Below are 27015 nucleotides of genomic sequence, written 5' to 3'. Positions count from 1 at the left end.
GCAAAGAAAACAAAACCCTCAAGTGTCTCAGACAGTGCTTTTTAAGATGTCTGTATAATTTATTATGGAATTTGAGCTTTTAACCATTAAGTTACAACAACAATGCATAACTTGACATTCTTACAGTTGTACATACACAATGGAAGAGACATAGCCCAGTGCTTAATCCAAACAATGCAACCAAGTTAGTACAAGTTACCATAAAAGACAGTCAATTGTGAATGGTTTTTGACAGACTAGCAAGTTCAAATGTTTCTCTGCAGTTACGTTTACAGTAGAAGTAACAGGCTTCAAAGTTTTGGACTTAAGCTTCAGACTAACAAAACAATGTAAACTCAAATTATTTTGCTCTTCTGAATGAAGTAAGATATGTTCATTTAAAAATGCAGTATCGTTACCATATTTCAGATGGTGAAAATTAGCTTCAGGTCCAATGGAAGTATAGTGGACATTTTCCAGGCAATGCATTCTTCACACAAACACATGCAATTATAGAGACATTCTACTTTTAAAACTTTCCTCAAATCAAGTTTTGCAATACAGCAGGATATCTGAGGAGAGAGATCAGGACCCATACTGAACAAAAACAAAAGCCTTCAGCTTGATTTGTGTATGTTTAATCTACAATTCCAATTTCCAAATCTTCACATAATCACCTGTGGGAGAAAAGAACACATCTAGTAAAGATCAACCTCAAGGACAGAAGACCTGTTACAATTGTTGCAGCCATTTTGGTTGAAAAGGTAAGAATGCTGCTGCCATCTTCCATTTCAGGAACTGTAATTCTCACCATGGCCCTATTATAAAACTGCATCTCTTAACCAAGGGGAGAGTCTTGCTCTTCCCTCTTCCACCCAACTCCTCTTAAGCCCAGCTCTAAAAATCAAGTCGGTTACACAGTAAGGATATTCAGTTTCCTAGCTTCTCAAAATACAGCTTTGATAGAGTTCATTTTCTGCCACTTAAGCTGAATTATCTTATCACATACTCTTCATCTGAATGTGAGACAGATCAAAGTAGATAGAGCAGAAAAGCAAACCAGAAAGAACCACTCTATCTCTCCTTGTAACAGCAAGCTATTTAATTGGTCTAAGCCGTTGTGCAAAGTCTCACCCAGCCTAGTGGCTGAAGGGAGACACACAGAAGATAAAGGTCTCTTGTCAACCTGCCAACACCAAGAACTCTATTCCCTCCAGGTTAACCCAATGAGATGTTGCCGGCTGGTTCCTCTACTAGATTTCAATGTGTTCTTACTGATCTCAGTATCTTCATTCAGCACAGAAACACTGCATTCAATGCCAAGTGCTGAAAAATCAAACCAATGAGGACTACACATGCAACCTCCCCACTCAGAAACAATCAAAACCCCCAACAAAAACAAAACAGACCAACCCACAGAAAACCCCAACACAACACCAAGAAGCAAACAAACCCCCCAAGCACCCACTGAACCATCACCACAGGATCACCATTACTGTCTTGATTCAGGGCGCTGAAGGCTCAGTTGAGCGAGAGTTCCCAGATTTACCGAACACTTGGGACAATGTATAGCAAAACCGTATCTTTATTACACATTGTGGCAACAACTGAAAAAACATTCCATAAATTCAGAACGCCATTACCCTACTGGTGTATACTTCAAAGTACAGTTAGCAATACTAACAGTACTTGCATGCCTAGAGAGAAGTCTGCTTTTATGGGGCAGCTAAAGAATCAGCCCAACCTGCTGTGTCCTATCTGTTGCCATCGTCATGCAAAACCAACACCGTTTGCTTCTGACCGAGCTCATCAAAACCTGTGAGTGTAGATGCTGCCTCTGCCTCAGCCATCCTCTGAGCCACAGGGCACAGGAAGCGGGGTAACCATCGTGACACGCTTGCTGGGCTCTTCTCCACAAAACTGCTACTGCCTAGTCTTAGAGAAAGCTTAGCAGGGCATGCAGAAAACCAGGGCAACTGTTCCTGAAACAAGTGATTACAGATGTCTTTGCACATCTGACAAAGTTGTTGCACTGGTGTTTCTCTGTGCCAGTTACACCCTGGCGCAGGACCAGAATTCCCAAAGTGAAACAGCCCGGTTTTGGTAGGAATATACCAGTGCCCAATTTATTACATCAGCATGGATTAAAAGCATTCTCACTGTAGTTAAGTTATCGTGCAACTCCTCTGGCATACCTCCAGAATCTACTGCTAATTACTTGCAACAGGTTACTGGACTACATTCACATACTCGGGCGGGTGGGGGTGTGTGTGTGAGGGGCAGGGGGAAGGAGCTACTGCCATCTAATCAAACTTCCCTAGTACATGCAAAGAATCTCCTCCAAGCATTACTTAGAGCCAAAGAACAACCCAGTCTAGAGGTACTTAGTAAAAAGCCAAATTTTCTAGTTAAATTGGTAGGTAGCACAGGTAATTAAACTCACCGTTAACATGCATTTAGGTCTGAAGTGTCTACAGTTCATTTTTGCTTGCTATCCAGTCTGAAAGCTGAAGCTAGTTTAAATGGTTATTTACTATCAAATTTATTCTCCAATTTGGCATTTGTAGACTATTATTAATAAACTAAGTTTTCTGAACCTCTAGTCTCACTTTGAGCACCAGTCCGTTTTGACACGTTCATAGTTCCTTTTTGAAATCACTTCACTTTACAAGTTTTCTCCCTAACAGTAACACCAGAACTAACAAAGCCATACCCACAAACATGATACTAACAAAACCCATTCTACAACGGCAACATGCCCTAGCCCTGACCAGGGCAGGATTCTCCCCAGCTGACTCATTCAACGTCACCACTGGGGGGCCATCCACTTCATGCGGGCACCCTGCTTTAGCTTTCTATAACCATACCACATGAACACCATCAGTAAGAAACCCTCCGCCCGATTTCAGCACGATCTGACAGAGAGAAGTCTCAAACAGGTTCCTGCATGTTTTATGAAAACTGCACAGCTGGGAACAGAGAGAGATTGGGCCGGGCCGGGGGGGGCAGAACGAACCCACAGCACATACAGCATCAGCTCCCACATGAGGCAGGGCATTGCCTAACCAGAGGGGGCAGATCAGAGATTCTCCAAATGGTAGGGAAGGCACCTAATCCTGCAAAAACATTCACAGCAGGGAAAGACTTGTTAGTTCTGACTTTCATATAAGCTTTTGGTAGTTAAAGTGCTAAAAACTAGAAATACCATTGTGATCCAATACAGCCGGTCCAGATCAGAAAAGTCTGGGAACCTGTATTTACCTATAGCTGCTTACACCCATTTAACTGTAACAGTAACAACAATAGGTCATAAAGCTTCATGTTTTAATCCTCTCTTGCCACTGTTTTAAGCTCCACAGATTGCATCTTTCCTGTCCTGTGCTTTTTACCTAACGCTTTTTGCTAATGCATGTCAGCTTTTTTGACTGAGGTCAGACTAATGATTCGCTTCGGAAGATTTTTGTCATCGTGCTTCCACGGAGAGCAAACTGCTTGCTGGAGGCACTGCAATTCGGCCTTTTATTGTCATCATTCCTCAGCAGCACAGCTGGCCTTATGAGACCTAACTGTATCGAAGATGACCTATGTACAAACCAGTTTGACTGAAACACTAACTATGCTTGTGAGAGGTTGAAATGAAAGTGGTATTGTGGCAGCATTAGATACATAATCCAGGACTGTTCATACACGGGTATTTTTCTAAGTCAGAAGTATTACTTGCACTTCAAACTTTATAAGCCCACTTTTCAATTTGCAGCTTTTCTTCCAACCTTCTGCCAGATCTCAGCTTTGATCCTTAAGAAAAGCTTTTGGTTTTATAGGTATTACAGAAAAGCTGAAGTACTTACCACATTTCTCCCCTCCAGCATGAATATTGTGCTGCAGGTATCAGCAAGACACACTCCACAGACTGACAAGACTTTTCTTGATAACGCCTTTTGGTTCCTCCTTGAGCCAGAGTTTAAACCCTCTCAACATTTACTACATCAATGTTCAGTTTTGTGTTGAGGAAGAGGGAGAAGACTTTGATTTTAATATTGATGAGATAGTTAAAAAGGCAGTTCTGGAAATGTTGATAAGCTTCTTTTGGAGACATAAATGTCCCTTTACATTGTTTGGTTTACTTGCGGGTAGGTTTTTTTATTATTTGTTCAGTTTTGGAGATGGTTGGTCAGTCATACTCCATTCTCATGTGCTTCTTGTAAGATAAAGGCATCACAAAAACTTGCACCTGCTGGTGACATCAGAACTACAACCTGACAATTTCCCAGTAAACCTAAAAGTTACACTCCTACAGGGAAGAGGCAGATTTTTTTTTTTAAGTAGGCATCAATAGGAATATTTTGAAGGAAATTTAGGGTGAAACATCTGCTCTGCAAAGTAGAAGTTCAGATTGTATTTCCCCAGCTGAAACCTCTGTCATTTCTGGAACATTCATTCTAAAATTAAAAAAAGTTATTGCTTCTATTGAAGCTCAATATAAGTTAGAAAAAGAATTGCATATTTTCTTAAAAATCATTCCAAATATACATTTTAAAAACAAAATGCACTCTAAAACAAATGTCTAGTAAGAGACACTGTTTTAAGCAACCTGTAGTAACACAGCTTTACAAAAGAAAATTGAGGAATGTAGCATATTATTTATAACATGACAATGCTAAAATCCTAAACAATTCACTTAACACTCAAGTAGTGTTTTAAATATACATATTTCTTTACAAAACAGCTTAGCAATTCCTTATACCACTTCCAGTATATAAATATTTGAAGAGGTCATAATGGGAGATGCCAGGGTTTATATTTACTCTCAGATGCTTCAGGTTTCTTAAGTGTTCACTATAAGGCACAATACTGCTAATCTAAAAGAAAAGAATAAAAGCTAATGGCAAACCCAGTCAAAACTCCTAATGTGGAGTATCCAAGAGAAGAATTCCAGCATCCCTATGCAAAGGAAAAGAAAAAACCCAAAACAAAACAGAACTTTGTAGATCCTAAGAAACAGTTTCAATTTGTACATAATGAAGTAGGACAGGATGGGAGCAGGAGTAAGGAATTAAGTAAATTCTTATAAATAGCCTAATAAATATATTTTAGCCATAATTAGCCCTTTACCTCTGTTCTACTGAGTTTAAAGATTGAAAGAGGTAACCAGTGTGCATATATCTAAATAAGTCTACATGCTCAGCACGTGAAGACCGCCTAGCACAACCTATTACTGCCAAATTCAATATAAAAGCTAGCAAGATGGAGAAAGTCTCCTTTTCTCTCAGCATCCACTCCAAGTAGAACACATTACAAGATCAAATTAGTATTTGTTACATGTAAGGGAAGTTGCAACTAGCAATTGTTTCATCACAAAAAAGGACATGCAACGTATCCATGAAGTTATTTGAGTCCTTCAAGGTTGGATTATGTCTTTTCTGAGACTATCCATCTCTAATTACAACGGATCAGAACATTTTAATAGTTGTAGTCTTGTAAGTGTTCTCCATGTGTACATACTGAATGGAAATAGTGCATCCAAAATATTTATCTGTTAGACATTCTACATTGTTTTCACTGCCTAGTCTTCATCTTTATTACAGCCCTCTGGAACACAACGACATTGTAACAATGCTTACAGAAAAAGGGTTATTGCATCTTTTTTTAGGATGAGACATCCAGAGGAGATTTTATAAAATCCTCCTGTGTACAAAATTCTTAGTTATTAGCCCTTTTGGAACACCAGCTAGAAAAGTTTGGAAGGTAAAATAATTTACATTGTTATTTTTTCCATTAACTAGACAAAAGTCCATACTAATTAAATAAAAAATAATAGTTCTTCAACAGTCTATTCAAGGTCTCTTCCATGAAACAGTTCAGTGGGAATTTCCATTAGATAGATGTTCTCCATGCCGGTTATTACTGACATCCACATCTAGAAGCCAGGAATTAGAAGAAAAATTGTTTGTCGATTTACCATTTTAATACATTTTATCTGTTACACAGATCCAAACTCTAGCAACAAATTTCATATTTATATATACATAAGGTTCTCAAGATTCTCTATGTGAGTAATGCTCCTAAGACACTGTTTACATCTCCCTCCCCACCCCCTGCCCCATTTTCTCCAGCTTGATAGAATTCTCTCAAAATCTACCTGCTTGTATTTTCTGAGCATCAGTAGTGACACCACTCAGCCTGGTCCGCAGTGCGATACCAACACTACCAACATCACTTAGAAAATGGCTGCTTCTAACACAATGAATGGCGTTAAGGACTGCCAAGCGATAAACTAAATTATTACGTACCAAGTAATGCTGTCGTTTCACCTGCATCCTCTTTTAAACTGGTACACTGCAATACCGATTCATTAGTGGAGGAAGCCGACAATTCGCTTACTTCATTTCTGTCATCATCTTGTAAAGCAATACTCAGACTTCCGACTGAAACACTGCCACTTATTGATTCGGGTATTGGAACTTCAAGTACATCTTCAGGGTCCCCCTTCAAAATTAAATACATTTAACTGACTTTTGTCTACCATTAGACATCACCATTCCTCCATGTTACCACTTTGTAACATCATCTTATTGGAGAAACAACCCTTTTTTTGCCTACTATCTATGCCCTTATGGGTACAGTGTTGAGCCGTGTGTACTTGCAATGTTATTGGCTGATTGCAAAGCAACAAAGGCAAGCAGAAGAAAAGCCACTTTTTCAAAGCCACTCCGAAGCCAAGAGCAGCAAGAGCAGGAGTCAACCCAGCCAGCCTTTTGGATAGAGTATTTCAACACTGTAGCAACAGTATTGCTGCAGTCTGGTTAGGATCAGGCTCGGCACATGCAGAGTCTTCACTGAGCAAACATATCAATCCTTTACAAATTCGTGGAAGCTGCTGTACTTCATGATAAAGATGGGCATGGTTAGATTTTTTTTTACTGGGGCAAGAAAACATTTGACATCAGAACAAACTTCCTTCCTCCTCTACCTCCAGCCTAACTTTAAGTCTGTTCCAAAAATGCAAATATGCTGGCTTGTCACTTTGCAGGAACAAAACATCTGCAGCACAGGCAAAGGAATTTCTTTTCACCTATTGTATCGCATGAGCTATTTCTGATCTATTCTGAAAATTAATTAGGAGTCCTACGTGCACGATTCTGTTCCTAAAATTAAAGAGACTACCTTCATTACACCATTGCCATTGATACACTGACATTATTTATACATAAGTATACTGCAGTACCAGTAGCTATTCTGTGGGCTTCATAAGGGGTATTTTTCCCTCCTCAATAATTAGCAAAGGCCCATCCTAAGATTTAAGAAATTCTAGGCTGATCTTTTCTTTAGCACCAGAGTGGCATATTTTAAAATGTACTGAATTTTAATAAGCTATAGAACTGCTACCATTGAACACAAGTTAAGACACATGTGATACTAATCTCTAGGTATTTGGTTGGGGGTATTAATGATTTTGGTTTCCAAAACTCAGGCAGTTAAATAAGCAACAAAACTACAAGATTCAACAATGTTCTAAATCAGACACGTTGGACTGCAGATCTTTTCTTGTAAGAAATAGCATAATGCAGAACTAGACCGCTGAAGTCTGCTCTTCAGAAAAGAAAAGCCAGGTAATAGGACTTAGTGCCTTCTTTCTACTTTGAGCCCTCAAAAATTTTGAGGCATCTGAAGTACTTGTTTCCCATAAAACTGAATTGAGCCTTCAGCCTGTGTGAGGAGGTTTAATAGATTTCTATAATAAGGCTGCACATTCTTGTCTGCAGTTACATCACGCAGCAAGCACGCTGCTGAAAGACGCTGCCTTGCTCTTCGCACTTTTTCCCCCTCACATCAGTAAAAAATTCATATAATCACTCTACAAACTAGATTTTGAGCCTAATCCAGGTTGATCAACCAAGCTAGAAAAAAAAGCTGACTGATTCCCCACATTACTAGCTTCAGTGGGACTTGAATGATTGATGCATAAGCAAGACACATTTTCCTCATTTCAGTAGGGAAAAAAAAAAAAGAACTGGGCTTCTGTATTTAATATAATCCCATTCAACCAGCTTCTCAACATTCGTTTTGCCTAACAAGCAGAGGAGGTATTAATCCTCCTGGTTAGGCTTGGTATCAGTATCCTCTGCAAGAACAGGAATCCAGGGAATAGAAGTGTTCTGAAGGCCCTAGTAATTCAGTTTTCAAAGGGTATACAAAAGGATATATCATTCTGCCTATAACACAAGTTACATCAACTCCAAGAATCAAAATATGAGCAAAAAATAAGCTGGTAACATATAACAGTAATAATAGCTATTTCACATGACAAAAAGATTGCAACTGTTGGGTGAAGTCTGACAACACATAGAAGTGCCACAACCTGGTATATATATTACATGGCAAGCGTATTGTCACCTTTGTCAAAAAGTAAGCCCCAGTAATTCATAAGAGTCTTCCATAGATTTACTAAGTCTTTGCAATGAAATAAGAGGAAAGCTAGTCAAAACACAGTCCTAGTCTATGAAAAGAAGATCCCTGAAACCAAGAAACACCCTTATTTTCTGAAGATCTCTGTAGATCAGTAGAAGAGAAGAGAAGTACATTTGCACCTATGGCATTTTAGTGGAACTCAAGACTATTTATCAACAGTGACCGAGTAACCTACCGCATGTGTCTTCATCTCTCTTTTCTGGTGCTGTCAGAAAGAAATGAGAGCACATCATTTTCTCTACTTAACCAATTTCTCGTGAATGTCTTTAGGGAGGTTCTAAGTACTGGCTCATTTACGGGGATAAAACACTGGGCCTATGTGGAAGTACACAAACACTCGAGATAGAAAAGCTATAATTTCTTCCTTTGAATCGCAGTTCTCACCAAGATCAAATATATGCTCTAGGTCTACAGAATTAAGCCAAATTGCCTCACCTCTGCTTCAGCCTCCTTACTACCATCAGCTGGAGACAGGAAAAAAACTGGTTATCACAGAAGAGTACACAGAGGACTCACAAGCCGCTCAATACACTGTTTAAGCTCTTACCCATAAAATTCCCTTATTTTTCTGGTTCTCACTCAATTACTCCTGCATCTTTGTCCAGCTTCTTGTCTCGTCAAGTAACAACTATTCTCATTCTGAACAGTTACATGAAGTCTTGCCTCCTGCACTGTACTTCTACCTTGAAGGTTAAAGTAAGTGTGCAACATACCCAGTATCCCAAAGCTTTGATAACATCTAGTTTACACATTGGACAAGTTCGGTGGTCCAAAAGCCAAGGGTCAATGCACGTTCTATGGAAGATGTGCCTAAAGAAAAGAAATGCCCTTTAGAACTTATCGTGAAACCCACACACTATTCCTTCAAATGGTATCAAGATACTGCATTAAAAATAAACCCATTCCTTTACAATCTTGATGATTAGGTACTGCATAGCTCTGGAAGCATCTTCTTTCATGCTAGCTTTCTGAAATAAGAGATGTTACTAACCACAAAGACACCACAGAGCTACCAGTTCAACAGTGTACAGTTCTAAATACTAAGAAAGCTATACTTCAATCCTATGCCTCTCAGTTGCTCCTTTTTGCTGCATAGATATGAAGTGCTACATGTTCTTCCAGTGCCCTTCAACATGTGACAGGCCATGCAAATGGCACAGCTTCAGCTCTGCTACCAGAGTTTCAGAAGGGTTTCCAGAAAACTTATCACATATTTCTTAAGGAAAATACGCTGAGGAGAAGAGAGTAATTATGGCAACTTACTTGCATGGCAGAATTCGGACAGTGTCTTTCAGTTTATAGTTCTCAATGCACACAGCACAGTTTTCCACATCAACATCTAGCCCCTGAAGATGACAATACATTTAAAATACACCTCATGCATATTTCATTACAGAACTAGCTTTGTATAATAGCTAGCTTCACAGAATGTTTTTATTTGCTAAACCATTTTATACATTTTACATCTCCCTCATTTAATGCAAGATTCCATGAAGAGGTGATTTGATCAAGTGATACCAAATATTAAAAGCAGCCAAACTTGGATTTTCTAATTTAAATAGCTATATGTGGTACCTTAATTTGTTAAGTCTCAAACATCAGCTTTGCTCATGGGAACACAGTAAAATGTCTGTTTAAAGTAACTACAAAACAAAGAAACTTTAAGAAGAGATCAGCTTAGATGAAAGTGCACAATCTAATTCTTAACTGATGGTCCCAGAGACTTGCAAGTGCTTAAGTAAGATGAGATCCTTGGGGTTGCATACAGCAAGCCCCTCTGCCCCACTTCCATTTTTCTACCACATCCTAGCAGATATCCCTTGATAGCTACAAGAGAACTCAAGTATGCAATTTGGGTTTGTTTTTAAAACTTCTCTCCAAACTCACACTAGAGAGGCAGTCAAACTGTAGTATTTCCCCACTTCAGTTTGCTTCTCTCTAAGGGTTAAACATCTTTCCTTACTGCCTTCTTGAAGCCATGGTTATAGTTACACTGCAACTATGATGGATATTTCCAGATACAAGACAAATAATTCAATGTTAATTGGGTTGTATAAAACGTAAGTATTAGAAGAACAAAGTGGGGCAACTTCTTCCCTTTCATCTCCCACAAAAAACTTATTTTGTGTTTACTGCGTACTGAAGCACTTCAATTTCATTACCACAAACACTCAAATGAATTAGTACTGCAAGCAAACTTTCAAGTTCAAGGCAAATTTTTCCCTCCTTTGCATGCTATCAATTTACATAATTAATGCCTGAAATTCCCAAGTAAATCAAATTAAGGTTTTTTTACATAAGCAAAGTTAAGACTAGTATTTATTCTATAACAAATATTTTTTTATTCTCTACAAGAGGCAAAACCCAAGCATACCATATGTAGCACACTCAAATGAGTGTCCATTTAACAATAATCCCATAAGCTTCTCAGGAAAGATCTAAATGATAGCAAATACACTTTTAAAATATTGCCCTATTTTTAGTTAAATACCTCAGCCCCAAGTGAAGTGATAATGAAAGACTGTACTGTGTCACAATAAAAGAAATATACTATTTTAACCACAATGGCTGAAAGGAAGTATTTAAAGAAAAAATACACATCTACAGAATAGACAGGACTGTATTTCCAGATAAATTTATATTAGTTCATGAAAGTACCTCTGCATCATTAAGTTAAATAAATTTGCTGATAGTAGGTTGATTCAAATCAAATTGGAAGACTTGATCTACCAAGCAGAAAACCTCTATTTTGATAGAGAGATTTTAATCTAATCTTGTTCTACGTTGCTTAACTTACATGGCATTCACAGTTACAACCAGCATACTACATAAGTTAAATTCCCTCATTTTGTTTATTTTAGTCAAGGGTATATTGATGGGAAGGAACTACCTGCTACACTTCAAAAATCTCATAATGAAATCCTTTTTAGAGGTTTACTGAACGTCAACTTAAAAGCAGTTATCAACTTCCTTGTGGTTCTCACCACAGGTTTCAGCATGACCCTTTTACATCCTTTTCTTCCTGTGCTGCTGTTATGCTTTGATACTCTTTTACACAAGTTTTGGTTCAGTACCATCTTTCTTGATCTCTGATCTCACCATTGTACAAGTAGAGGTATGAACATCCCTATGGTCACAGCTTGATAGCATTTTGAGTGTTTGTTACTTTTAATTATATTCTAAATTCTAAACATGCCGAATGCATAAGAGAAAAAGAGGCAAGTTCAAAGACAGTTGGGTTTTTTCATTTCAAAACTGATTTACTAAATGAAGGACATATTCTCTGTAGCATGTCACCTGAGCTGAACAGCTTCTGTTGAACCACAGCTTTTAAAGTTCTTACTCATAAATGCCCTCTCACACCTTAATTTTATTCATGGATTAAAAAACCTAATCCTCGTGTTTCATCTCTGAGCAAATCAGTCCTTCAGTAAAAACTAATCAATAAGACAAATAAGGGGAGGAAAAAATGCCTATATAGTAGCAGAAGTTTCGTCAAACTAACTTAGCAGCTGCCTGGAACTCCAACTAAAATAATATTTTCTTTCAAAACATTGGCTTTTCAGTTATTCTAATAGAGCTATGAGTTTAGGCCGTATGCTGTCAAAGCTAACTGTATGAAAGCTGTTTTAATTTTTAGAATAGCTTTATTTTAATACCTAGAAATGTACTTCTAAAAAATTTATGCTTCAAGTAAGTCTATACAGCTCCTTAATGTATTGTATGTCAAAAGATGAAAGCAAGAGTTTCATTTTTCAAAGCTTTTTAGCTTTCTACAGCCTTCTGATCAATAAAAAGATGGATGTTCTTTTAAGAAAACAAAAGATTACATCAGCTGTAAAAACTGTGCAATCAATAGGTCCTAGGAAGTATTTTGCAATCCACTTGTTGATGTTTTCAAATGCTAATAAGATATTAGTATTTCCTCATCTTTACAGTATCAGCCCTGTAGTCTCCTGCAACATTCTGTATAACCAGACATTATTTGCAACAGAACAGTCTTACATTTCATAAGTAGTTCAAATTTGACTCTTTTTAAGCTTGGCCTTGTAAGCAAAGGTGCTGAAATGAGCCTAAAATGTTAAGAGTCACACTGCAATTACATTGTGACAATTTTAGTTTAAATTCTGTAAAGACATGACAACAGTTTTTAATCATACAGCAATAACCAAGGCCGCTGAATTACCTTTTCTCCACGTTTCACAGTATGCAGCTGAAGCTGGCTGATTGCTTTCTTGGTTTCTTTCCTGTGTCCCTTGAATAAAGATTTTAAATATTAGTACAAGTTAGTTTTAAGAGTTACATTTCAAAGCTTTTAAATACTTTCCATGTGGATTACTACATCTTCTGAATGCATTTAACAATTCATCTCTGGCGAGCCAATTTGTTTACAAAATACCTCCAGCCAGCAGGTGCTGAGGAACGGCAAGTTTTGCATTCTCAGGGCACAGCAGCAAACGTGATCTATAAACATAGTACTCTTACAATGAGCTCAACTAGTGCAGAACTATTTGAACCAAGCTGACATACATAGGCTCCATCATGACTATCTGCGTCAAGGGCCTTCCCGCACAAGAAAATGGACACCAATTTAGGCTTTAAACGCATCAGAGCTGAAAAAACAGACATGTAACCAGACCTTCTAGTTAGGCAAGCTCATGAGCGAGAGTACACCACACGTTTTGCACAAGCTTGAAAGAAGGTGGAATCCTGCTGGGCAGCCTACAGCTGGCCACCAGGTCAAAAGGCTGCTTGTAGCTATTAATGCTTCCCCTCAGTTAAACACTGTCTCACACATTATGCAAAGCTTTGTACTGAAAGGACACATTCTGAAAGGAGATGACAAGAAAGGCTTAACAGACATGAGACATCATACTGGACTTCTATACAGTAACAGTCCTAATTACGCTTAGAGGGGAAGCAAGAAAAGAAAGCAGTACTGTATTCCAAGACAAAGTGCTAGCTACTGCTAGAAACTGAGAAACTAAAACTCACCCAATTAACAGCTGTGGATCTGTCTAGCAGCAACCCTCACTGATGAAATCCCATAAAGCAATCAAAAACATAGAATGGCAGCTTTTCTCTGTACAGATAATTACAATTATTTGTATAATTTTACAAATTTATAGTATTGATAACTGGAAATTTTTTTAATGGGGTTAATAAGAATTAATCTGAAAGTTCTCTCAGAAACAGACAGACAACTAGCAGCAGCAGTCTGTTCCACCTTTTCTATCAGCTCAGGGGTTTCTGCACAATCCTGGTTCATCTTCAGTAGCAAGGAGGTCTTCCAAAGACTTACTGCTAAACTGATATTAGAATACATCTTAAGATAACTGTCTTCACCTTCACTTAGCAGCTACACAGTCACTTGCTTTCTCCCAAGTTTTAAATATACTGGAGTCAATAAGTAACATTTGGTTTAGAAAAGCAGCTTTTTGTTTCCAAAATTCTTTTACAGACTTGTAATGATATATCTTGACCAAGGTATGCACAACGTTTTCAAACTCTGCATGGTTTTATGAACATTTTTGTTTTTCAATGGCCATTTAAAAAAAAAAAAAGGACAATTGAGGAAAGTGGCATAACCTTTAATGCTAAACAATTTCATTTAAGATGCATTTAGATGACAAGCCCAAAGGCAAAAATCTATTTAGAGTTTGTGGTACATATTTCTGGGAAACATCACATTTGACCTAAAAAATGATCTTAGAACTACTTATAAAGCACTTGAGCATCCCTTAGCATGAACTATCCTAAAGCCAACATAACAGGAAGAAGCAGCTGTCCTCATGCTGTTCCAACACAAAACTACACCCCTTTTCTAGAAATACTTCTCAAAATTTTTGTTTTCTTGAAAGTCTTCTCAGAACGTAAGTTATAAGACTTAAGGCTTAGTAAAAAAGACCCTAGGGAACCAACATTTCAAGTTTAACCAATACAGAAGTTCCACATGTTATCCTCAGTTACTCCAAAGCTATCCAAAGTTATCCAAAGCTAAAATCTACATGTTCAAACAGAAGGCAGGGGAAGTCCTTGTGATAAGCAGTCATATGAAACATTTTTTTAGTTTTGTTTTTCTGAGAAAAAAACCACAGAGAACTGCTTGCAAAGAAAAACAAGTGCAACTTTCTTCTTCACTGTTTGTGGAGAACTGTGGCAGAGCTGATGACCATGGAAAGAAGCTAACCTATTTCAGAGGGTTGAAAATCACAGGGAAGTGCCTTCCTAAGGTATTTTAAAACCTCAGCTGGACTAGGTCCTCAACAACTCCATGTAAGTTGCTCTCTTGAGTGCAGGGGTTTGAACCAGATAGGTTGGAAGGGACCTCTGGGGCTAAGTTATTTTATGATGAAGCACTTCTCTCACAGGAAGAAAGTAAAGCTGACTTTTTATAACCTATCAAAAAAATCCCAGGGATTTTGAAGGGGCAAATTAAGGAGCAAAGTTATTCCTTCCTGATCTTCCCGGTACTCCCACCACTCTCAGTGCTTCAGGTAGTCAAAAAGAACTGAATCTAACCACACATGCTCCTTCTAGTCTGCTGCCATTCAGTAATCCACTACAGTGGAGTTGTAGCATTACAAGTATCAAAAGCAGTTTTCATAAAGTTTTAGAACCAAAATTTTAGCCCTAATTACTTGTGGATCGTAAGATTACCATGGTCCCTGTCCATTAGAAAAAAAAATCTGGTTAAGTAAATCAGTGCTTTCAGAATGAAAATTACTGAAGAATGAAAATAATGTTAAAAGGAAGGAAGTTAAGTTAGGTGACAAATCACACGAGAAGTTGCTTTTACTCAGTTGTTAACAAGTGGCTAAATATTTCCCACTTCATACAGGTATCTAATAATTACAACTAGCCAAACGTGTGATGCCAATTAGCACACTGCTTATTAGCCTCACTAACCATTACTGAATAGCATTCACAGCTACTAAAGTAGCAAGAGGGCACAGACCTTCAAGAATGCTTCGATAAACAAGCAAAGTTAGGCAAATGATTTGACATGAGAAGGTGGTAAATACTCTAAAGCATCATCATCTCCAATTACCTGGTTTCCAAACTGTGATCCTGTATATAGGAACCGTTGTATGTAGTAAAATATGAGCCAAGCAAGCGATATAATCATCATGGTGATAAAGGCGATGGCTACAAACACAACCGACTGACCACTAATATATTCCTGCACGTGTCGTGTGCCAACAACAATAGTCATTTTTACTGGAATCCCTCTTCGTACTGGCTCCAGTATCTCTATTCCTTTTGGGTAGCCAACCATTATCACCACTGTATTTCCTGTTCCTGTTGGAGGGGGAAAAAGACAAAGAGTCAGTCATCACAGTAAAAATTCAGGCATTCTGGCTTGATGGTAATTTGGGCCTCTTCAGTTAAGATCAGCGAGCAAAGCTGTTGGAAAACCTCTGAGTTTTTTTTCAGGCACAGCAGACTTGATAGGAAGTTTACAGTAAAGAACCCTTTATTTACTTAATGAAACTCTCAAACACAAGATAAATGTCAACAGATGCATCTTTGCTGTTCAAGGTCCTATACTCCTCTTTTCACACAGCAAGGTGGGATGTGGATGCTGTGCAAAAAAGAGACAGGCAAGGTATACACATCTCACTTTAAAGTTGCTGAAGTTTTAACATGCAACTCAGGAACAGCTGGCCTTTTATTTGTCAGTGTGGGAATTTTATCTGCAGCTGGAGACAGTATGTGAATACCATGGAGAGACATTAAATTAAAACTGAATCTGAAACTATAGCATGATTACACTAGATATGCAGATATTAATATTAAATATTGAAAACTTAAAAGATTCTTCAATACTAAATATTCAAAATGGAATGAGACTTCACGACAAGGACTTGTCAAGAAATACTTTGGGACTCTCTTGGGAGCATGGAGCCAAAGGATTTTTCTATTATATTAGAACTCAAAAGCACTCAATCCATGTGAAAAAGCACCTAATTTAAAAAAAAGAAACTTTAAGCACCATACTGCCACCAAAAATAAGATACTGTCAAGACTAGTAGAAACCAAAAGATCCTCTGACTAGTGTTTTATCCCATTTTGTCTGCAAGCATCTCCAATGTTGTCTCAGAAACATCTAACCTAAATATAAAAAATTATACGCAAACATACTTAAAATCACCACCTTTTCACTGGTCTATGCTGGTTTTATTTGAATAGTTCTTACCTTGTGTGTAATACAAACTGCTATACACCCTTGCTAAGTCGTGTCTTTGTAGCTTACTTTGCACTCTTACCTCTGAGAAAAAGTAAAACTAAGCTTGATTCAGAGAGGAAGTACAGGAAGAAGAAAAAAAAGAGAAGTTTCCTAGCCAGAAAGCTAAAGCTGTAATGTCACAGCTACCTTTTTAGATTCATAAGATTACCTACCTGCAACAAGATCTCCCACTGAAGACTTAAAGCCTTTTTCCCCTCCCGGCTATGTTAGATTCACTACTGAGAAGCTATGTCAAAAGAAATGGTTGCCTAATTCATAACATTACATCAAGTGGGGATTTTCAAAACTCAAAGCAGCATTCTGGACTCGCCCACCTCTCTGCCTACTAAGACAAAGAGTTATTTGCCTGAAATATTTCAAACGCCTTTAGTTGAGACTGCTCTGGCTGTGATAACTCTTCAACCTGGCCACTCAGCTACCATACCAAGGGGAATTTACAGAAGATTTATTTCTGTAGCATAGTTTCACTTCTGTACATAGCAGGTCCCCCCTCCATAAGGTACAGATGATCTGCTGTGGATGAAACATTAAAGGTTCCAGTTATTAGTTGAATAACCCTGATATCTCAATGACAGTTACCCTTTTTCAGCTTTACCTTACACAACCATCCCACTTCTGGTCACCTACTTCAAGAACCATTATACCCAGCTGCCAGATCCAGGCCCAGCAAGAGAGCAGATTTTCCACATAGGGCTACATTTCTAGATTTTTTGAGGATGGTGCAGATAGACAAATTAAAAAAATGCTACTGGGGAAAGGCCGTACCCATGCCTCCCCTCAGGCACCCCACTTGGCTGGCCAGCAGCACCCACCCAGCTCCCACCATGGGTTGCCTTGCCTGGTGGGTGCATTAGGAGACACAAAGTAGTGAAGCTGAAGACCAACAGGACAAATCCACGATCAATGAGGCTCCGCTAATTTGTTCTACTCACCAGCAATGTGCTGAGCCATGATACCACAAGTCCAAGCATACTAAGAATTGGTTAATTAATATTATTCTCCTCTCTGAACCAGCATAAAAGCATTACCAGATAGACTCATGAACCTCAGAGTGCGTGAAACACTCCCTGCTTTCTGACCCTGCACAACCCCCCAGAGAGCTAACAAGAAAGGAAGGTATGAAGGTAGGAGTTTATCTCACATTGCTGTGAACTGTTATCTGCATACCTAAATCAGGAGATTAGGTCCTATGTCCTTAATCAACTGTAAGAGTTACAAATAACAGGAGGGGTGCCTAAGGATTGCTAGCAAACAGTACAGGAGCACTGGAAAGATTTACATGGTTTTATTCAGGCTCAGGGAAGAAAAGAAAGCGTCAAGATTAGAGGCAGCCTGGATTTTTCGGTCAATAAAGGTTTCCACCTCCACCCTGGAATCTTGAGTCAATGTAATCCTGCTATCTAGTTCTCAGCATGATTTCTAACAGAGAAGTATTTAAAAACCTCACAAAAATCAGTAATGTCTTTCCTCTTTTGCCACTAGCATGGCCGACTATCAACCAGTTATTTCTTTGAAAGGGAAGTCAGGATACTTTTGTGCATTGGCTGCTAGACACTGTGATACCTTCCGGTTTCAGAACTAGCACAAGTATGCCATACATTTTTAAATAAATGCTCATTAAAAGCATTTTAACAGTTTTAAAGACTTGGTGACGAACCTGCCATTAAAAATACATGCAACTAAACATGATGGCCTTGAAGGTCATGAGACAGAAGAAGAAAAAAATTGCAATCCACTATTGCAAAAAGAACAAGAGCAGTCTCAGAGAAGCATTTGCCCTGAGCAGCCTGTAATACTAAGGGCTTTAACTCATTCCTCACTAATTTTAGGCTTCTGTTCTGTTATTCAAAGAGTGAAATGCTGTTGAGTCATTCCATCAGCTTCAACTGCATCATAACTCAGAGACCTCACATCACATTTATAAAAGAACTCCAAGTGTCACATACACTTATTTACTAACAGCACGTTTGAAGGCTTCACCTTTCTATAACTTTCTAATTTTGCAATACATAACCACATTTTTACTCTGCTAGAGTAAACTTTTCTTTTCTAGGCTTGACTGATTCTTCAGTGGAATCAGGAAGATTTGAAATCTGGTATGTGCCTTTTTTTTTAATATTATCATCCAAATAAAGCAGTGAGAGCTCTCAGGTCATTAGGATACCTGGAAAGGAGGGCAAATTTGGAACTCTGAAGATGAAGCTATGTTTCCTGCCAGTGTGCCAAGGTCAGTTTTACTGCTAGAATTGCTAGTCTTCTCTTGCAAAAGGAAAACAGCACTCTTCTGATGAGGAAAAAGTAATACAGATACAGATCTTGATTCCAAGCATCCCAAACTATCACATTTATTCCCATTCATTCCTACAGATGAAGAACTTTCTATCATCCAGAAACCAACTGCAGACATACTCTAGTTTTTTGTCCTCATGAGAAACACCAGAAAGCTCCCAGAGTTTGAGCACCTTAGTGAAAATGTTCGAGGTCAGTCCTTAGATCTATTTAAGCACAGGCACTCTGCTAATATTTCCACAATTAACACCGAATGTTCTCTTTAGCTCCTGGTCCAACAAATGTCTCTGATCTTCACCAAACATGTAACAGTACACTAACAATCTGCTGACGAGCTTTCTCTCAGTCATGTTCCCCAACCTCATCTCACCAAATGCCTGGCACATGTTGTTTTCACCTGCCTCAAGAAGGAGGATGTGTAACCAGAAGAGTCAAGTGATCAACGCTGGTACACATCCTTCTTTCCACATGGGTTTCCAACACATACGCACTCTTACACATAAAATAGATATAAGCATTTTCAGGTTAATCCTGCTTCTTCAGAACACAGCAGCTCAGCATCATACAGTCACTGTCTGAGTTAAGCACGCACTGATTACAGTTCTGTCTTTTCAGTAGTACAGTCGCAGAAGCTTCTGGTAGAAAGCATCAGTAATACAGAAGTTACACAGCCCCCAGGATTCCAGTCCCAGAATCACGAGTCGCACTGAAAGCTATGTAGCAGAGTTGAAGCACATGCCAAAATAACCCTAACTCTGCCGCTTTGGAGCTAGCGCGAGCTTTTAAAATCAGGACTACAGAGTCATTTGCAGCTGTTTTGTTTAATATACCTGCATAAAAAACCATGACAATGAAGGAAAGAACTAGTTGGGTGTGCTTTGGCAAAGCTGCACTAAATAAAAGACCATTTTCTTTACATAGCCAAAGTCATACACTCAAGCTAAGTCCCAAGCTTCCCTTAACCCCAAAAGCCATGCACCAAAGCTCCACTACAGATCTGTCTTCAAATGACTACAGCCAGTCCCCCACCTTCCTCTACAACACTGCCTGGCTGTCAAGCACAATCATACGTTATCCCATAGTCTTCAAGGTATCAAACCTATGTTCTGATCAGGATCACCAAGTCCTAGCTCGAGAGGGGATTCAGAGATGCCTGGATGCCCAGCATGAAGTGTAACACAAAAATACAGAATCAGACGACTTTCTTTCCACTGCAATATACCTCTGCCTCCCCTTAATTTCTTGACCAGCACTGAGCCTCTAATACTCCTTAACCTGCTCTCTACAATACTCCACACCTTGCTTCTCCAGACTCCAACCCACTCCCAGCTAATATTTACATACAATATTTATTTTGGTTTGAAAAGGAATCTGAAACCTCTCTTTTATACCAAGTTCATCACCACCAGCAGAAATGAACAGAATTAAGACTGCCTGCAAAGTCTATATTCCTGTAAAACTGAAGTTTGAGTTTATACTATTCAGATACAATTACTGAAGTACAACTCCTTAAGTCATTTGGGTAAAGTGAGTATCTTCCACTGGAAAAAGCCTCCTCAACCACATGTGACACTGTTTCACTATTACTTCACTCAAGGAGGGAAGTCATCCAGCATTTTGAACAATGTAATTCAGGCAGAGAGCAAAGGCCTGAAAAACATGAGACACATCACTAGAGTCATATTTGAAGAACCTTCTTCTGGAAGGAGGGACAGGATTGCAAGGCTACGTATTCAAACTCTGGGCTCTGCTCTTCCAAAACTTTTAATTAAAATCCCTACACACTGCACTCATGACACACACAGGGTACCCATGAAACAAAAAACTGAACAGCAGAATGTCTGGAATATTTGTCCTTTATCAAACACTTTGACACCAGCTACAGCAAATAAGTGATTTGCCTAATTAAGAATGTCTCTTTTTACTCAAGCTGGAATAAGTCTAAAAACACTGAAACCAACAACAACAAAAGCACACACATGCACCACACATACCAGGAAGTTCAAAGGCCAGATTGATTTGGTTTGGGGTTTTTTGTTGTTGTTGGGTTTTTTTAGGAGGAGAAAAAGATGAAACTTGGAGATCAGAAAAGTTACCCTTTTATCACTCCCACATAATTCAGACTGTGCCTCTACCAGCCGTAACCATTGTTCCATCATTTTCAGTGCCACTAACTGCAAATCTGTTAAGTGGATGTTCCTTATGCATATAACTCCACTCCTAGTTACAGCACTGCAGATTTCCCAGATTATTTGTTCTCAGCACTCCTCAGAAGCACCTCAGCAGTCCTCAGCACTCCTCCCAGACGCAGGGTTTGTCTCCTCAAGCATCAAGCTAAGCTGACTTCTGATCTGTGAAGAGTCTGCAAATCCCTTCACAGGAATGGTAAACTTGGATCCTGTGGAATACAGCTCTACACTCCACGTCTTCCTTTGCCTGTCTTCCACAGACTCTTCGCCCCCTTAAAAAATTCTAGATTTAAAACACTAACAGTAATTATTCTCTATATTCCTAAAGTGCATGGAAAAATTTAAACATTTACATGTTTGAAAGTTTTGACCATGAAGCAAAGATTTGTTAGTCCAGCAGACCTAGTGATTGTATTGATACATTATTACATTCCTGCCCCATCCAAACCATCCTGAGGGCCAAGCTGCATTTGCGAAGTCAGTATAAATAAGTACAAATAAGTATAAATGTATTTCTGTGATTCTATAAGTCACACTGTTTACGCAGAGCTACATAGAGCTTTTATCAGCAACATTCTGCCAGAAGAGTTCTTAAAGAAAAAAACAACCAGCAGTCAGGGAGCACTTCTCTTTACACCACCGATAGGTGTAACTATACCAGCAAGTCCAAACCTGAGCATAAGCCCAAGAAGGTCTTCTGCAACACAGTGATGATAGCAATAAAAGAGAAAGTCATAAAAATTTGATAAAATAAGCAAGAAAAGGAAGAAGATATTCCACAAAAGAGCAAATAATATTTATGAGAGGCTATGATGGGGCATGGAGAGGAATGGGGAAAATCCCCACAGGGAAGAAAAAAATATTTTGTACTAACTGGCCAATACAGAGTGACAGCAAGAAAAAGAAACTGACAGCCAGTAAAGGGGAAAGAATTATTACCCAAATTACTTCAACTGCCACACGGGATCAAGATCCCGTGCACACCTTACCTAGCATCCCACCTCCACCTCCACAGTGGGTGAGGAACACCAGAGATGGGCCAGGCTGATCCACCCACGGAAGCAGCAGGCAAAGAGTAATGGCACTCACTCACGTCTGGCCCCCAGGTTGGTACCACTCAGTATTCCACAAGGATACTTGTTTTCCGCCCAATATATCATACATGCTATGAAGCAATAGCTCCCTAACCAAGATCTTCAGCTCACTATATTAAAGAAAGTAAGTCTGCCTTCTTTAGAAATGCGTTATGGTTCTACTTCAACCAGTTCCCTGGTCTTCTGCCTCCTCACCACCAAGAACAATGGCCTGGGCATTAACAAACTCACTGTATCAGGACCATGGGAAACACATGTTTGCAGCGTTTTTTACTTAAACATTGTATATATTTGTGTTGTATATAATATATACCTATGTATCATATATAATAAACTAAGCTTGCTCTGTCTTTACATCCTCCTCTGAAAATCCTCCAATTCCTCAGAACTCTACAAACACAAACAGATTTTATAGCAGAGTTTCAAGGGGTTTTTGTCTTTGATTTTGTCACGTTCATAAAAATCCAGCAAGGCTTTTGCATCACGGCCCGAGCAGCGACAGGACACCTGGGATGGTATCTCAGCAGAAACCCCAGATCCCCTCTGCAGGCTGCGGATCATCAGCACGCTCAGACAAGCCAAACCAAGCCAACATCCTTCTCCAGGCTTCGGTTTTCCTACCGCATTCGCAAGCGCTTCAGAATTACCTGATGCTCACGCCTCTCTCCCGCCCCCTACAGACCTGCGCAGGGGAGGGCGGCGAAGCTATCGCAGTAAATCCCGTACCCCCACCCCCCCCCAAAAAATATCTACCTTCGAACAGCCACAGCAATGCCTTCAAAGGCACCGGGAGGCACCTCCAGGGTACCTGGCGTGCTCCCGCCCGGGCTGGGGAAAGCGGCCCGCCTCTCTCCGCCGCAGCCGCTCTGCCGGGGTGGGTGGGGGGGAAGGGGGCACGGAGGAAAGAAGCGGCTCTAAATGAAACCGGGTGCCCCGTTCCCCCCTCCCCGCCCCCCGTCGTGACCCAACCGTCCCTTCCGACGGCTTCGCCCCGACCTCCAGGCTGTCACTCGGGATGCAGAAACCGGTGCCGGCGTTTCCCCAGCGCGGCTTAAAGGGAAGGGGGAAGAGGTTGGGCAGAGGAAACAAACCCCCAGCTCTTTGTACCGTTTTTAGGGGGATTTCTGCTCCCCGTCCCCGCCCGGCGCCGGCCAGGCGGGCCGGCGTTCGACAAAGCCTGCATCCGCCGGCCCTCCCCGGTCCCCCCCGTCCCCGCTCACCCACCCAGGTGGGACATGGAGACGGTGCTGTTGCCGAAGCGGGCCTCGTTGTAGATGACCACTGCGGCCGCCCGCTTCCGCGCCGCGTTGGTGACCTTGTCCTTGAAGGTGCAGCCGCCGCGGGCCACCAGGGCGATCCAGGGGGGCGGGTCGCCCTCGGGGGACCCGCGGCCGCCGGGCGGCAGCGGCACATCGTAGTCGGTGTCGGTGGCGCAGCCTTCCATGTGGCGCGGCGAGGCGCCGCGGGGGATGCCCACCAGGCCCTGGGCGCTCTCCTTGGGCGAGCTGTCCCCGTAGCGGCCGCTCTCCGTGTTCCCCCGCACCGTGCGGTTGCTGAGCGGCTCCACGTAGGCCGTGCTCACCCACGCCGTGTACCACTCCAGGGCCCGCGCGCCCTCACCCACCGGCGCCCCCAGCGCCACCAGCGCCGCCGCCACCAGCGCCAGCCGGGCGCGACGCACCATGGCCCGGCCGCCGCCGCCACGCGGCCCGCCGCCACCGGGAGGAACGGGAGGAGGCCTCCCCGCCGCCTCAGCTCGGCTCTGCCCCGCCAGCCGCCCCGCGCCGCCCAGGTAACCCCCGCCGCCCGCCCCGGGCGGAGCCCGCCCGCCGCACCGGCTAATGGCGAGACGGAGGCCGGGCCGCCCCGTCGTGCCCCGCCCCGCCGGACCGGCCGCGCATGCGTCGCACCGCCCCCATGGAGGGGTCTCCTCCCCCTCCCCCCGCAGTATGCCGGGAGGGGGACGGGGCGAGCCGCCCCGTCACGCCTCTTTCGTGGCCGGTCACGCCCCCTTGGCCGCGGCCACGCCTCTTTCGTCGTCGGCCGCGCCTCTTTCGCCACCAGCCACGCCCCCTTCGCCGCTGGCCCCCCGACCCCGGGCTGGTGGGTCCCGGTCCCGGTCCCGGTCCCGGTCCCGGCGGTGAGGGTCCGGCCCGGGGCGCCTCCGGGCCGCAGCGCTCGAGCGGGCCGGGCCTGCTCGGGGGCACAAGCGCGGGGGAGGGGAGCGAGCAGGGCCCCGGCGCGGAACCGGTGCCCGCGGGGGAGTAACGGAAAGCGCCTCCCCGTGCGAACGGGCCCTCGGGCGTTGCTCGGCCTTCCGCCCTAGCGATGGCGGCAGTCCTAAAGTCCGGTCCGTCAGCTTGGCCGGTGACGCAGGCGTGAATTTAAACCGGTCACTACGGCACCCTCCGGTATCACGCCTGGCTCTCGCTGCGGGGTACAGCGCGTGCCCCCGAGCAGAAGGCGGCCGGAGCGCGGGAAGCACCGGCGGACGGACAGACGGATGGGCGCGGAGAAGGGGTGGTCAGAAGCTGGCCGGCAACGGAGCGATGTGCGGCAACGCAGGGACAGGGGAACAAAGCCACCCGCAGCTCAGATAGGAGCTGTTGTACTGAGGGGGCTGCTCGCGGAAGGATGAAAAATGGTAAGAGGGTTAGTACCAGGCCAAAAAAAAAAGGGGAGAAAAATGTTTTGAAATAAGAGATAAAGGTACTGAATAAACATGATTGTTTCATGGATTTGTCTTCCATTAAATAGAAATATTTGATATCTACGTCTTCTGAAATAAACACATTCAAAATCTTACCTATTTTTCCATACAAGACATCTGTACCTTGTCCCAGCTTCTGAAACGGATTGCTTCTTTTCACCAGCTACCAGTCTTTTTTGAATGGTTTCATACACCCGTTTATTGAATTGGCCTTACTTGAAATAAATTTCACTGAAGTACAACATCTGTTTAGTTTATATATACAGGCTGCCCAGAGAGGTGGTGGAGTCACCGTCCCTGGAGGTGTGAAAAAAACGTGTAGACGTGGCGCTTCAGGACATGGTTTAGGAGGCGTGGGGGTGTTGGGTTGACGGTTGGACTTGATGATCCTAGAGGTCTTTTCCAACCTTAATGACTCTATGTTTCCTTCAGAAGTCAACAGTTGTGCGATCACACATTGCTAATCTACATTGTCAAATGGCGTTGCCCAACTTAGGTAACATCCTTTTCTTCCTAATTGTGATTACACTTTGTGGCTGCTGACGCACTGTGGAATAATTGCTGGAGGTGACTTAGAAATTAAACTTATGTTTTTAGAAAAGGGACAGCATTGAAGAAGCTGTCAGGGTGAAGTGCAGCTGATATGTGAGGAATCCATTCTAGGGAAGTTCCCTAGTAACCATAGATGTCGGCAATGCCAGGAGAACTTGGCGTACTGACTCTAAGAGGAGTTGTTCAGAGGGTGGAGCAGTGTGGGGGCATCGCAGCCAGGCTCTGTGATAAATGGGAACTCGAGGTACCCTGGAGCTGGTACGCTGCATATTTGCTACCCTGGGGCAACAGTCCGTCATACTTTTGACAAAATGCTGTCCTTCTGGTGAACTTTGCTCATTGTAATATCATTATAATACCAAAACACACCTCCATCCCAAAAGTTACCCGCCTCTAAGGTGCGACCATTCCTCTCTGGGCATGCGCTTTAAACTTCTAGTCTATGCTTTTAAAAGCAAAGCGAGGAAATTCTACACCAATCATAATAAAAGTATGTATGACTAGAGTCACTCAAGCTCCACCTGAAAGGTAAGAAATAGTATAAAATGTGTGAAGAGTAAGAGGGTGTTAGGGAAGATACCATCACGTACCACCCTGACTTCTGGGACCAGTCGACAGGCTGAGCCTCCTTCCCCTCCGCTGGGAGGCCTTTGGGTAAGATTGGAAACCTCTAGAGAGTCACTTTAAATACCTAACATATCAGAGTCGCTTTGCTTCGTATTAGAGTCGCTTCATATTTGTTTAGCATACTTGTAGCCTAGCAGTGTACTCATCTCTCTGGTATTTATGTGTGTCTTGTAACCAGCAACCTTATCACTGGTAATCCAAAGAACGTGTGTATCTGTTGCTTTAATAAATTGTACTATTCATTAATCTAGCCGTGATCATTCTCATTGAACATGACCAGCCGGGGCATCTGCCAAACTAGTTACTAACAACAAATACCCTGATGGGTGGTTACTTCTACAACCCTTAGAAAATAAACCGTTGGCCAAGTCTGAGACTAAGACTGGGCTTAGCTGCACCTAGACTCCTCTCGGAGAAGGATTTTAGAAAGCAAGGGGTCCTGTCTGACCCTCATGACTCAATGGTAGGGTCTCTCCCAAGCCACTCCTTAGACTCCTACCATTAATGCAACACGCAGGCAGGGTATAGCAGAGCCTGGAACAGTTTGTGCAGAAGGTGAACTGCCCTCCTGTGTTGGCACCAAGGCCAATATGTTCCCATTTCTGTGCCAGAGTCGGTGATTAAATAAATAAATAAACTTACTTCAACTGAAAGTATTCTTTAAAGTAACTCTTCAGCATTCTCCTGAAATACTTGGCAGTGTTTGGACTCTTGAGCATTGTGAGAAAAAGATTAAAGTAGCAACATCAAGAAGACTGAGCAGACAAAGTAATGTGGAAGGGGCTGTGGAGAAGGAATTGGCAGTTGAGGGAAGAACACAGAAAAACTAGAGTTAATGAAGAAAAAAATAGGGAA

At 41.7% G+C, this 27015-nt stretch overlaps 1 protein-coding gene and 1 non-coding gene across 3 annotated transcripts; both read right to left on the bottom strand.

Moving 5' to 3' along the window:
- Positions 1–34: 34 nt before the first annotated feature.
- On the bottom strand, positions 35–24117 carry RNF149 (ring finger protein 149). 2 transcript variants are annotated; one of them, XM_075092663.1, is made up of 9 exons: positions 23496–24116; positions 15500–15750; positions 12635–12703; positions 9712–9794; positions 9162–9258; positions 8624–8653; positions 6270–6465; positions 3828–5896; positions 35–656 (listed from the first exon to the last, which is right to left on the bottom strand). In XM_075092663.1, exons 1-8 carry the CDS (start codon positions 23953–23955, stop codon positions 5838–5840), a joined length of 1245 nt encoding a protein of 414 aa, XP_074948764.1. In that variant the 5' UTR covers positions 23956–24116; the 3' UTR covers positions 35–656; positions 3828–5837. The 2 variants fall into 2 exon arrangements, with proteins under 2 accessions (XP_074948764.1, XP_074948774.1); XM_075092673.1 differs by lacking the exon at positions 8624–8653 and having other exon boundaries at positions 23496–24117.
- LOC142052206 (small nucleolar RNA SNORD89) lies at positions 3404–3519 on the bottom strand. Its single transcript, XR_012658775.1, has one exon. It is a non-coding gene; the product is annotated as a small nucleolar RNA SNORD89 (small nucleolar RNA).
- Positions 24118–27015: the final 2898 nt, after the last annotated feature.

The sequence above is a fragment of the Phalacrocorax aristotelis genome, chromosome 1 (assembly GCF_949628215.1).
Source record: "Phalacrocorax aristotelis chromosome 1, bGulAri2.1, whole genome shotgun sequence".
In the NCBI taxonomy this organism is placed as follows: Eukaryota; Metazoa; Chordata; class Aves; order Suliformes; family Phalacrocoracidae; genus Phalacrocorax; species Phalacrocorax aristotelis.
This window is presented reverse-complemented; position numbering and strand designations above follow the sequence as displayed.

Coding starts and splice junctions, on each gene's coding strand:
- RNF149 (XM_075092663.1), bottom strand. CDS start 23,955: ATGGTGCGTCGCGCCCGGCTGGCGCTGGTGGCGGCGGCGCTGGTGGCG. Junction 15,751..23,495: donor CGTCTCCATGTCCCACCTGG/GTGGGTGAGCGG, acceptor CCCCTCCAACAG/GAACAGGAAATACAGTGGTG. Junction 9,795..12,634: donor CTGTGAAACGTGGAGAAAAG/GTAATTCAGCGG, acceptor TGTCATCTTCAG/GGGCTAGATGTTGATGTGGA.